Here is a 12558-nt window from a genome sequence, read left to right on the forward strand (position 1 = left end):
ATTTTGAATTTTTACAAATTTAATCTTGTAGTTTAGCCAAATTATTTTGCTTTGTGGCTTACAGTTCCATGACCTGAAGAAAAATGATATTGAGGTTAGCATTGTCGATACCTTGTACCTAAAAGAATGCTTGATGCTGATGTAAGGTGTTCAATGACGATAATCCAGTCTGGAAACTGATTATGCAGTGCCACATTTGTACACACTGGTCAGCTGACATAAACACCAGCAGAATCCAAAATCAGCATGCGCGGGATCCTGCAACTTCAAATGTTCTGATCCAGCCATGTAAATTTCCTTGATGACTTTGTTAGTTTTCTGAGTTGAAACTCGGGCTTGAAGAATTCAATCTTTTAGACCATTCCTCAATATTGTAGTTAGACTAAAATTGCAGTTTGATGAGTTTGGCAAGCACTCTTTGCAACTCCACTTGAGATAAATTTGCACCTGTCAAATACAAACCAACCAAGGCAGATTTAACACCACATCAAAACTGGATAAAGTAATTTCCCAAGTCTTTGCCTAATACTGAACTCGTCTGTTTTTCAAGCTTGTTTTAACAAGATGGAGTATTGTAAAATTAAGAGATTTATCGAATTTCATTTCAAAACTTAATATTTCTAATGTGTGGGAAGAAAGTGTATTATTTAGAAAATTTACATCTTTCCCATTTACTTAAACCTAGTTTACTTTATAAAACTGTCCTTATCCCTCTCCTCTCAACCTTCTCTTCTCGAAGGAGACCGGCCTCCGCTTCTCTAATCAAGTAGCCAAACTTCCGTGTCCCTGCAACTGTTCTTGTGATTCTTTCCTGTATTATCTCTAATGACTCCTATCCTTAAAGTGTGGTATCCAGAGCTGGACAAAACACTGGTTGAGGTCGAACCAGTGTTTTATACAGTTTCTCATAACTTCCTTGTTTTTGATCTCTCTGCCACTATTTATTCTCTATGCTTTATTAACTGCACACTCAACCTGAATTCAATAAAAATCTGGAATTAAAAGTCGAACGATGACCACAAAACCGTTGCCAATTGTCATAAATACCCGCCTGTTTCTGTAATGTCCTTTAGGGAAGGAAATCTGCAGTCCTTAACTGGTCTGGCCTACAGATCCACAGCAGTGAGGCTTACCTTTGCCCTCTGAAATGGTCTAGAAAGTCACTCAGTTCTAGGGCATTTAGGGGTGGATAATAAATGCTGGCCTAACCAGCGAAGCCCACTCCCCATGAAAGAACTAAAAAACAAACATGACCTGACCCCGTCAGTGATTTGTGCCAATATGTCCCCAGGTCCCGTTGCTCAGCATCCACTTTAGAATTGTGCTCTTTGTTTTACATTGCGTCTCGTTAGTCCGACCAAAATGAACTACTTCACACTATGTTGGAGAAGATGACTGCCACCCACTTGTTATAAGTAATAATTGGTGCGGTTATTGTTTTTGTGTGTTTTCTAATGCGGAAGCTGATTTAATAGTGCTATACCAACTGCCATTGAGTGAGGGAAACCTGTGCTTCAGTACCGTTATTCCTACCATCAGCTGAAGAATAAATTGTGATTCCGCCTTATGGGAGATTGAGCAAAAGTATTCAGCTTAGTCATTTGTTTTTGTTTTAAATGAGTTTTGTTCAACAAAATGATCGCTTTGAAAGCTAGAATTTTTTCATTGAATTCCTACCATGTTACCCGCCTGCAAATTTTAACTTTGCTCTCCATAGGAAACTTTTATTCTTGTTTGAAAAAGCTGTTGTTTTTACAGTCGCCTCTCACCTCGGGTTAAGGCAGATGGCGTATTTAAAAATTGAGGCATGCTGCATAATTCATACAATTACAATTGCAACTATACCATCATGTGCTGTCTCCCTGTTCCATTATACTAACCAATGTCATCCCGAGGGTATGCTTTTGTATTGGCACCAGTATGTTTTCGGAAATATTATACCACTATATTGCTTCTGCAATGGCATTAATTCATCCTGTAAAATTGGTCTTCCCCATCTTTCATTCTGGTGTTGTCATCCAAATGCAGCATAAGCTGAAGAACAGAATTTACAATAATAATCTTTATTAGTGTCGCAAGTAGGTTTACATTAATACTGCAATGAATTTACTGCGAAAAGTCCCTAGTCACCACATTCCGGCACCTGTTCAGGTATACGGGAGATTACAGAATGTCTAATTTGCCTAACAAGCACGTCTTTCTTGACTTGTGGGAGGAAACCAGAGCACCCGGAGTAAACCCACGCAGACACAGGGAGAGCGTGCAGATTCTGCACAGACAGTGACCCAAGCCTGGAATTGAACCCAGGTCTCTGCCGCTGTGAAGTAACAGTGCTAACTACAATTGGACTGTTAAAGAATTTCTCTCAGTACAAGGAGTGTATTCCCTCTGCAATAAACACATCATAAGATTGTATAATAGTGAATATAAACTGCAGTCACAACTGTCTGTGTTCTTACAACTCTGTCCCATTATATATGATGGCTAGTATCACCTGACAGCCAAGATCGTGGAGGTGGTAGACAATGTGTTGTGGGCCGTGCTATCATCACAATCTCCACCAGTAAATCCAAAACTTAACACACTGAAAATCTCTTCTTCAATATTATGCAAATGAGTTTACGGGGCTCGGGTGGAATAGGATGCTCTTTCCAAGGGCCGGTGCAGACTTGATGGGCCGAATGACCTCCTGCACTGTAAATTCTATGAATTCAAAAGGGACCTAATCATTTGAATGCAGGAAAATAATAAAGCAAATGTAATGAAGAAAACAGTTCACCGTATGCATTTGCTGTAGCTGAAACATCAATGAATTAATTGGTTTTAATTAGGGGTTAAAATGCTTTCATGCTGTTAAAACATGTTTCATCTGGAAGCAGTTTAATTTTTAATTTATTTTGAGCACTTGATAAAGTGAACATTGTAGCTGAGGGAAATGTTACCAGGGGTCTGGATAGCTATTAAACCTGCTCTGTTTATTACAGCTGACGGGATGCAGGCACTAATTCACTGGGCAGGTAAAAGAGTTCTCGGAATCAGACTATTGATTACATTCAGTGCACATTAACGGAGCATTGGTTACTTATGTTTGTTCCTGTGCTCAGCACACCTTAATGAGGTGACCAAAGTAAATTAAATTCTCATGCTCCTTATTTATCCTTAGTTATAGCCAGCAACTTTGAAATTGACCTCGATGCAAATTGATAATGGTTATTGTTTATTGGAAGATGTAAGAGATTCCTTCAAACAGTGGGGTCTGTACCACATGGATATGTTGCAGTTGCATACCAATTGTGAGTCCTTGAAAAAAGAAAACTTAGAGTGGTGGGGAAGTGAAACTCTGTCTATGAATCACCGTGGGTTTCCTTTACATTTTCTATTTACCAAGGAAAGAAATTGAAGAGCAACTGATACTATTACAACTCTCCATCAGCATTTTCATTCTTCAGACAGCAAAATCAAAATAAAGCAAAAAATGTTTCTAGTGGAGCACAATATAAATAATGTTCTTTGGGTTCTCTGCATCTGTCATCACAGCAAGCTCTGCAAACATCTAGGCATAGGCTGATGATGCGGCACGTGTCATTGGTGCCACATGTCAGGCAGTAATGGTCTCCAATGAGAGAACACGTCTACTCAGTACCATTATCATCTTCAAATTACCCACCATTAATATCCTGGGGGTGTCACCATTGACCAGGCACTTAACTGGACCAGCCACATTGGCTGTCAAGAATAAATCTGATATTGGGTATTCTACAGTGCTGGCGCGCGCGCACACCCTGAGAATCAATTTTATAAAAATGAACTATAGAGAGTGCACATTATGTGCGTTACTTTGGATATAATTAAGCTTCTGTTATACCGTAATTGCATCATACGTACCTACTAATTATTAATTGATAGAAGTTATCAGAAGCCAAAAAATATGCTGTGTTTTTATGAGCAGTACTAAGTTACCAATAAAGGAGCAAGGGCTGAACTGATCATATTTTAAAGATTAAAATTCATGTTTTTTTTCTTTTTATGTGGCATTAGGGCAAGATGTTGAGTTGTCAGGGACCTTGTCGCTTGTTTTGTCTCAGTGTTGCAAAAGAATAAAGGACACAGTTCAAAAACTGGCTTCCGACCACAAGGACATTCACTGCAGTGTTTCACGAGTAGGTAAAGCCATTGACCGGGTAAGTTAACGCCAAATTCTACTGACAATCTCCACAATTTTGTTCTTATGGATTTGAGTTAGATTAATCCAGTAGTAAAATTGTGTGGGTAAGATTTCTTTGATGCATTTTAATTTACCCTTCTAGGTGACACTAGGTTTCAAGATACATAAATCCCTCTGTCAGGTGAAGTGAATAAAGAAAACAAAAGGTTGGGGGTGAAGGTTCAGTGACTGAAGAAACTTCACCTGATGAAGGAATTTAAGAAACATCTTTTTTAATTGTGTTGATTAATGGAATGATAGAATACCATTTTCCCATCACTTGATGTCACAGTATTTCAAACTATACTAAAAAGCAATGTAAACATATGCAGGACCAATAATAATATTAGGATACAAGCATTGGCGACATTCTTTTATCCAGATCTGAACAGGATGTTCGCCTATTTTAACCTGTTAAATTACTACTGTTCAAATAACAAATATCATATGTAATATATGTTAATCGACTAATATTAAATGATTATTTCTGGGTTGTTATCATACAATTAATGGATATTGCACACATTAAAAATATAGTTCTGGGTGGAATAAGCAAATCAGTTTTCAAAGCACCCTATTTAAATTTACTTACACATCAAATTAAAACAGTCATGTTTCTTTTCTTTACCTGCAGGTAAAGACAACTAAAATATTTCTATCTTGTCACATGATAAATAAGGAGCTGATTCGTTGGCTCTTTTCTGATCCTCAAGGTTATTTTGTATGGTCCACACCTTTTCAGCACTGAAACCATGGGCGAAATTCTCCGTTATCGGCGGAAAGTCCGCCAATCGGCGCAAAAAACGGCGCAAATCCGACTTGCGTCACGTCGGAAAAATGGGTCGATAGTCTCCGGCCCGAAATGGGCTAGCTGCGACGTAACGGGATCCGCGCTTGCGCAGTGGTTCACGCCGTGCAGCGTCATACGCGCCGCACGGCGTGACGGCTCGTAAGGCCGCGCTGCTCCCCCCCACCCGCCGCAACACCCGACCGCAACACCAAACTGGATGGCTGGCCGCCGCTCAGCCCTGAGGTTCGAGTCACGCGATGTGGAGGCGCTCCTGGACGCGGTGGAGCAGAGGAGGGACGCCCTGTATCCCGGGCACGGCCGCAGAATTGCCCCACGCCACAGCCGGCGTCTGTGGAGGGAAGTGGCGGAGGCTGTCACCGCTGTGGCCCTGACACCACGGACAGGCACCCAGTGCCATAAGAAGGTGAGCGACCTCGTCAGAGCAGGCAGGGTGAGCCTCCCCCATATCCCCCCCTCCCCCATATCCCCCCCTCCCCCATATCCCCCCCTCCCCCATATCCCCCCCTCCCCCATATCCCCCCCGCCCCCATATCCCCCCTCCCTCATATCCCCCCCTCGGAGGCCACGGGAGACGGAGAGACCCGGACCCTCCGGCATGCGACGCCCGCAGGATGCCCCTCGGAGGCCACAGGAGACGGAGAGACCCGCACCCTCCGGCATGCGACGCCCGCAAGATGCCCCTCGGAGACCACGGGAGACGGAGAGACCCGCACCCTCCAGCATGTGACGCCCGCAGGATGCCCCTCGCACACCACGGGAGACTGAGAGACCTGGAGCAACAGGGAGACGACACCCCCGTCACGTGCGGGAGCGACCACCCAGCGATGAGGGGGGCAGCCACAGGCCCCCGTCACATCCGAGCCAGGACACCACTACCCGGGACACCAATACCCGGGAAGACAAAATACCGGACAGTGACTCAGAGTGGATGGGTGGAGACGAACCCCCACCCCAAAGTGCCATGGACTCAGAGTGGGACGAAGAGCACGACACAACACCACTGCTGTCACCAACACCCTCCACCATCGCAGAAACACTCACCTCGGTTGGGCACTTTAGTGATGAGGCGTCTGGTACACTCACTGGTGCGCACAACACAGCCGTCCCGGTACAGCAGGTGGAGGTAGGAGCAGCAGAGGGGCCGGGCGGTCGGAGGGCAGCCCAGCCCAAGTGAACATCTGCTGCCCAGATGGATCCCGGGTTCCTGGAGTTACCACACCCACACATAGATCCGATGCAACCACCGACCCGGAGACAAGCGAAGAGGGTGACGGGCGGCTTGCGGCGGCTGCGGTCGCAGGTGGAGGAGTCCACCCGCGTCCAGGAGCTGGAAGTGGTGCCGGTCATGCGTGCCACCCAGGCCGACACCGCACGGGTGGCGTCCGCGGTGGAGGCAATGGGTGCGACGGTGTCAGACATGGGGAACGGTTTGCGAGGCCTGGGGCTTTCCGTGCAGGCGGCGTCTGTGGCCCAGGAAATGGCTGCCCTCTAACAGGAGGCCATGAGCCAGTGCCAGCGCCAGATGGCAGAGGCGCTCAACGCCATGGCCCAGTCTCTGCAGGCCATGGCCCAGTCTCTGCAGGCCATGGCCCAGTCTCTGCAGGCCATGGCCCAGTCTCTGCAGGCCATCGCTGAGGGCATCGGCGCCAGTGGCCATGTGCGAGCCGGCGTCGCACTGTCACAGACAGGGTTTGCCAACCCCCTGGGCTCCATGGCTGCAAACCTACAGACCCCTGTCGATACCAGCACGGGCCTCCAGGACTGGCAGCGCCAGATGTCGGGGGGGCGTCGGATGGCCAGTCCGTTCGCATCCCCCACCCATGTAGAGGCCTGGGGGCCATCGGGCACCCCGAGGGAGGAGGAGGTGGTGTGGTCCGTCCCGGCTCCCTCTCTAGGGGAGGACCCGGTACACCGCGACACCTCGGACTCCCCCCCCCCCCCCTTCCGTCCCAGGTGCATCGGGTGGGCAACGGGCAGGACAGGCTGGCAGCTCGCCATCCCAGTCGCCCGGGCCGCAGCCTGGCCCATCTAGGCCAGGACGCCCCAGGAAACGGCCGCCAAAGGGATCCAGTGTCAGAGGGCAGGAATCACAGGAGTCCACCTCCAGTTCTGCTGTACCGTCTGGGGAACCACGTAGACATAGTCAAAGGGCCCGTAAGGCCAAACAATTAGACACTGAGTAAGTTGGCACGGTTGCAGGGCACAGATGAGTTTTAGGGGCTAGGGCACGTGCATGAACTCCTTTGGTTATTAAAGTCAATTTTACACCTACAGAAGCTGCCTTTGTGCTCTGTCCAAAGTGTGCGGGGGGTGTCATGTACGTTGAGCGCAAGTGTGTGTGTGAGGGGTGGTCTTACTTCAGCCCCAGGTGAGTCTGCCCCCTTCCCCCTGGGCCGCCATCAACATCCCCCGGGCAGAGGACGGGACCGTGCGCTGCAGTGTCACAGCCGCATGCCGGGATGGTCCGGGTGGATGGTGGTACTGTGGCCATGGGTCAGACATAGTCCAACGATGTAGAGCCAGGAGCTCACCGCAGGGCGGGTTGTCATCATCCTCCATGGCCTGCGATAGACACGCGTCCACCCGCAACTGTGTGAGTCCGGCCCGTTGTGCCGCAGGTGGATCGGCAATGGGGGGGGTGGGGTGGTGTGCATGCGGGTGGGGTGGGTTGGGTTGGGGAGGGGGGTGAGGGAGCTGGGTGGGTGGGGGGTGTGGGTGGTCGGCTGTTGCCATGGTGTGCGGTCTGTGGCCATACTACCCGATTCCCACGCCCATCTAGTCAGTGAAGCGGGCGTCTATCAGTCTGTACCGTGCCCGCTGGGCCAGCCGGTAACGGTGGACAGCCACCCGCCTGTGTCTACCCTGTCTGCCCTGACCATTACCCCATCCCCCTCATCTGGGGAAGACTGCGCCTCTTCCTGCTGCTCCTCCACTCCGCCCTCCTCTGCCTGCGGCACATCGCCCCTCTGTTGGGCTATGTTGTGCAGGACGCAGCACACCACAATGATGCGGCCGACCCTATCTGACCGATACTGGAGGGCGCCCCCAGAGAGGTCCAGGCACCTGAAACGCATCTTCAGCACGCCAAAGCACCTCTCTATCACTCCCCTTGTCGCTACATGGGCATCATTGTAGCGGTTCTCCGCCTCATTGCGTGGCCTCCGTATAGGCGTCATCAGCCACGATCGCAATGGGTAGCCCCTGTCGCCCAGCAACCAGCCCCTCAGCCGGGGATGGCGTCACTCGTACATGCCGGGGATGGATGACCGCGACAACACGAATGAGTCGTGTACACTGCCTGGGTGACGGGCGCAGACGTGCAGGATCATCATGCGGTGGTCGCAGACCACCTGTACGTTCATCGAATAGGTCCCCTTCCTATTAGTGAACACGGCCCTGCTATCTGCAGGTGGCCGCACGGCGACGTGCATCCCATCGATCGCGCCCTGGACCATGGGGAACCCGGCCACGGCAGAGAAGCACACGGCCCGGGCATCTTGGCTGGCCCGGTCCACGGGGAAGCGGATGTAGCGGTGCGCCATGGCATATAGGGCATCTGTCACTGCCCGGATGCACCGGTGCACCGATGTCTGCGATATGCCGGACAGGTCCCCACTCGGTGCCTGGAATGACCCCGTTGCATAAAAGTTCAGGGCCACCGTAACCTTGACGGACACGGGGAGAGGGTGTCCCCCGCCAGTGCCACGCGGTGACAGGTGTGCCAGCAGGTGGCAGATGTGTGCCACGGTTTCCCGGCTCATCCGGAGTCTCCTCCTGCATTCCCGGTCCGTGAGGTCCTGGCATGACTGCCTGGGCCGGTACACACGGGGCGCCCTCGGGTGCCTCCATTGCCGTGGGGCCGCGATGTCCTCCTCCCCCTCCTCGTCCTGTCGGTCGGGTGTACCTCCAGCCTGGGCGTCTGCCGCCTGCCCCTCTGCAGCAGCCTGCGCCGCCTCTCTGGCACGCTCCTCCTCCTCCTCCTCCTCCTCCTCATCCAGGGCAACATAGACATGAGCGGCTGCCACCACGGCGGCCAACATCGCTGGATGATCTGAAAACATGACGGCCTGGTGGGGGGAGGGGAACGACGACATTGCCCATATCCTCTCCTCCCCCCAGCCAGGTGGCATGGACCGCATGGGTCCAACTGTTGGAGGCTGGCACCTGGCTAGGTGGACCAACTCACTTGCCCTCCCATCCCCCTCCCCAGCAGGGACCCCCCCCCCCCAACCTCCACCCGGCACGGACCCCCCCCCCCCCAACCTCCACCCCGGCACGGACCCCCCCCCAACCTCCACCCCGGCACGGACCCCCCCATCCCCCTCCCCGGCACGGACCCCCCCCCCCCCCCAACCTTCACCCCGGCACAGACCCCCCCATCCCCCTCCCCGGCACGGACCCCCCCCCCCCCCCCCCAACCTCCACCCCGGCACGGACCCCCCCCCCCCCAACCTCCACCCCGGCACGGACCCCCCCCCCCCAACCTCCACCCCGGCACGGACCCCCCCCCCCCAACCTCCACCCCGGCACGGACACCCCCATCCCCCTCCCCGGCACGGACCCCCCCCCCAACCTCCACCCCGGCACGGACACCCCCATCCCCCTCCCCGGCACGGACCCCCCCCCCCAACCTCCACCCCGGCACGGACACCCCCATCCCCCTCCCCAGCACGGACCCCCTCCCGGCACTCCCCCGGAGCCCAGCCTACTCTAACCACCCCCCCCCCCCCCCCCGCCGCACACACACACACACACAACCCGAGACGCACCTCTCCTCACGCATTCAGACGGCGGCCACGCCATCGCCTGCCCAGAGCCAACCCCCCAGGCCGTCACTCACCTCCACGCTGGTCGGCGTGAACCTGGAGCACAGGGTCACGCCGATGAAAAGGAGGTTTAATTTACGTCGACGTGAACGGTCATCACGTCGACGGGACTTCGGCCCATCCGGAAGGGAGAATATCGGCAGGCCGAAAATCGGCTGCCTTGCGCAGACCCGTGACATTCTCCGCGGCAGCGGCGCCATTAACGCCCCACCGACTTTTCTCCCTTCGGAGACTTCGGCAACCGGCGGGGGCGGGATTCACGGCGGCCAACGGCCATTCTCCGACCCTCTGGGGGGTCGGAGAATGACGCCCCATATCTTCATTGTTAGCACGATGAACATAATTTCCTTTTCTTATTTAATTTCCCCACTTCACCTCCCCACTCTCAAAACACTCTCTAAGCTGAAATCTATAACCAGAGCTACGGTTTGTTCTCTGGCACTTCACCCAAAATGCCATTTTGTAGCTTGATATTCCGATGCAACGCCATACATCTACACTTTCTCAAGGGCAATTGGGAATGGCAACAATTGCGGACCTTGTCACCAATACTCATATCCCATGAAAGAATGGGGAAAAAAACGCTGGGAGGGGGAGACTCTTAAGATCATTTTGGATGAATGAAGTTAGATGGACTGGTTGGCATTCATAGAACATAGAACAATACAGCGCAGTACAGGCCCTTCGGCCCACGATGTTGCACCGAAACAAAAGCCATCTAACCTACACTATGCCATTATCATCCATATGTTTATCCAATAAACTTTTAAATGCCCTCAATGTTGGCGAGTTCACTACACTATTCCATAGAAGAATAGAATAGAACCATAGAATTCCTACATTGCAGGAGGAGGCCATTCAGCCCATTGAGTCTGCACCAACTCTCTGAAAGAGCACCTACCTCGGACCACTCCCCCGCCCTATCCCCATAACCCCACCTAACCTGCACATCTTTGGACACTAATGGGCAATTTAGCATGGCCATTCCACCTGGACTGTACACCTGGGACTGTGGGAGGAAAGCGGAGAAATCCTACACAGGGAGAACGTGCAAACTCCACACAGTCACCCAAGGCTGGAATTGAACCGGGTCCCTGGCGCTGTGGGGCAGCAGTGCTAACCACTGTGCTATCGTGCTACCCTTATGTATAATTATTTTGTGATCTTGTTGATAGGCTAGTCATTAACAGAAGTGCAGGGTGGGTTTTGGCTGAGTGGGCATCATGGTAGACTATGTTCTCAATTCTATCCTCACCCAAAATCTACATGTACTTCCAGCATGCATTATTGGGCAGTGATTAGTAATAGGAACCCTGGTCAATTTTGGCTATATCTTACATGGATTCTGGGACAAATTGCTGTTGCTCGAGCAATATCCACTAATCCGAGCAATATCCACTAATCCACAGTTTCTATAGATTAGCCTTTTTGCTGAATAAACTCTTGAGCAATCGAGGTAATTTCAAATTGTTTATGTGAATTGTAAAATGGAGGCATATTCAGATTTATTTTGGCACATGCTCCATAACAGAATTCTGGCACTTAAGTTGAGTGACTGATATTAATGTTGCTTCTGATGATGCATAATGATTACAATGATGCTCAGCTCTTTTATTAGTGGCAGGCTTGCTGAGAAAGCCACTGCTGATTTTTGTCGTCCTCTTATTCAGGAAAATGCAGTAAATCCCAATAGTGCAACCGAACATACAAGCCGAGAAATTAAATTACACCTGGCTATTTGATCAGAGATGATCAAATTCTATCACGGCCTGGATTGCACTGTTTACTAGGGAAGGGGCGGTACTGGTCCTGGTATTGGGGAATGAGCCCGGCCAGGTGGTAGAAGTTTCAGTAGGGGAGCATTTCGGGAACAGTGACCACAATTCAGTAAGTTTCAAAGTGCTGGTGGACAAGGATAAGAGTGGTCCTAGGGTGAATGTGCTAAATTGGGGGAAGGCTAATTATAACAATATTAGGCGGGAACTGAAGAACCTAGATTGGGGTGGATGTTTGAGGACAAATCAACATCTGACATGTGGGAGGCTTTCAAGTGTCAGTTGAAAGGAATTCAGGACCGGCATGTTCCTGTGAGGAAGAAGGATAAATACGGCAATTTTCGGGAACCTTGGATAACGAGAGATATTGTAGGCCTCGTCAAAAAGAAAAGGGAGACATTTGTCAGGGCTAAAAGGCTGGGAACAGACGAAGCCTGTGTGGAATATAAGGAAAGTAGGAAGGAACTTAAGCAAGGAGTCAGGAGGGCTAGAAGGGGTCACGAAAAGGCATTAGCAAATAGGGCTAAGGAAAATCCCAAGGCTTTTTACACGTACATAAAAAGGAAGAGGGTAGCCAGGGAAAGGGTTGGCGCACTGAAGGATAGGAAAGGGAATCTATGTGTGGAGCCAGAGGAAATGGGCGAGGTACTAAATGAATACTTTGCATCAGTATTCACCAAAGAGAAGGAATTGGTAGATGTTGAGTCTGGAGAAGGGTGTGTAGATAGCCTGGGTCACATTGAGATCCAAAAAGACGAGGTGTTGGGCGTCTTGAAAAATATTAAGGTGGATAAGTCCCCAGGGCCTGATGGGATCTACCCCAGAATACTGAAGGAGGCTGGAGAGGAAATTGCTGAGGCCTTGACAGAAATCTTTGGATCCTCACTGTCTTCAGGTGATGTCCCGGAGGACTGGAGAATAGCCAATGTTGTTCCTCTGTTT

General features: G+C 50.9%; 1 protein-coding gene across 1 annotated transcript in view; it reads left to right on the forward strand.

Annotated features, from left to right (window-relative positions):
• The window catches only part of LOC140409251 (E3 ubiquitin-protein ligase RMND5A), a 59273-nt gene that overhangs the window by 14177 nt on the left and 32538 nt on the right, over nt 1-12558 (forward strand). The window contains exon 2 of the mRNA XM_072497586.1: nt 4039-4181. Coding sequence (XP_072353687.1) covers nt 4039-4181 — 143 coding nt within the window. The remainder of the gene's footprint in view (nt 1-4038; nt 4182-12558) is intronic.

Source organism: Scyliorhinus torazame, chromosome 3 (assembly GCF_047496885.1).
Source record: "Scyliorhinus torazame isolate Kashiwa2021f chromosome 3, sScyTor2.1, whole genome shotgun sequence".
In the NCBI taxonomy this organism is placed as follows: Eukaryota; Metazoa; Chordata; class Chondrichthyes; order Carcharhiniformes; family Scyliorhinidae; genus Scyliorhinus; species Scyliorhinus torazame.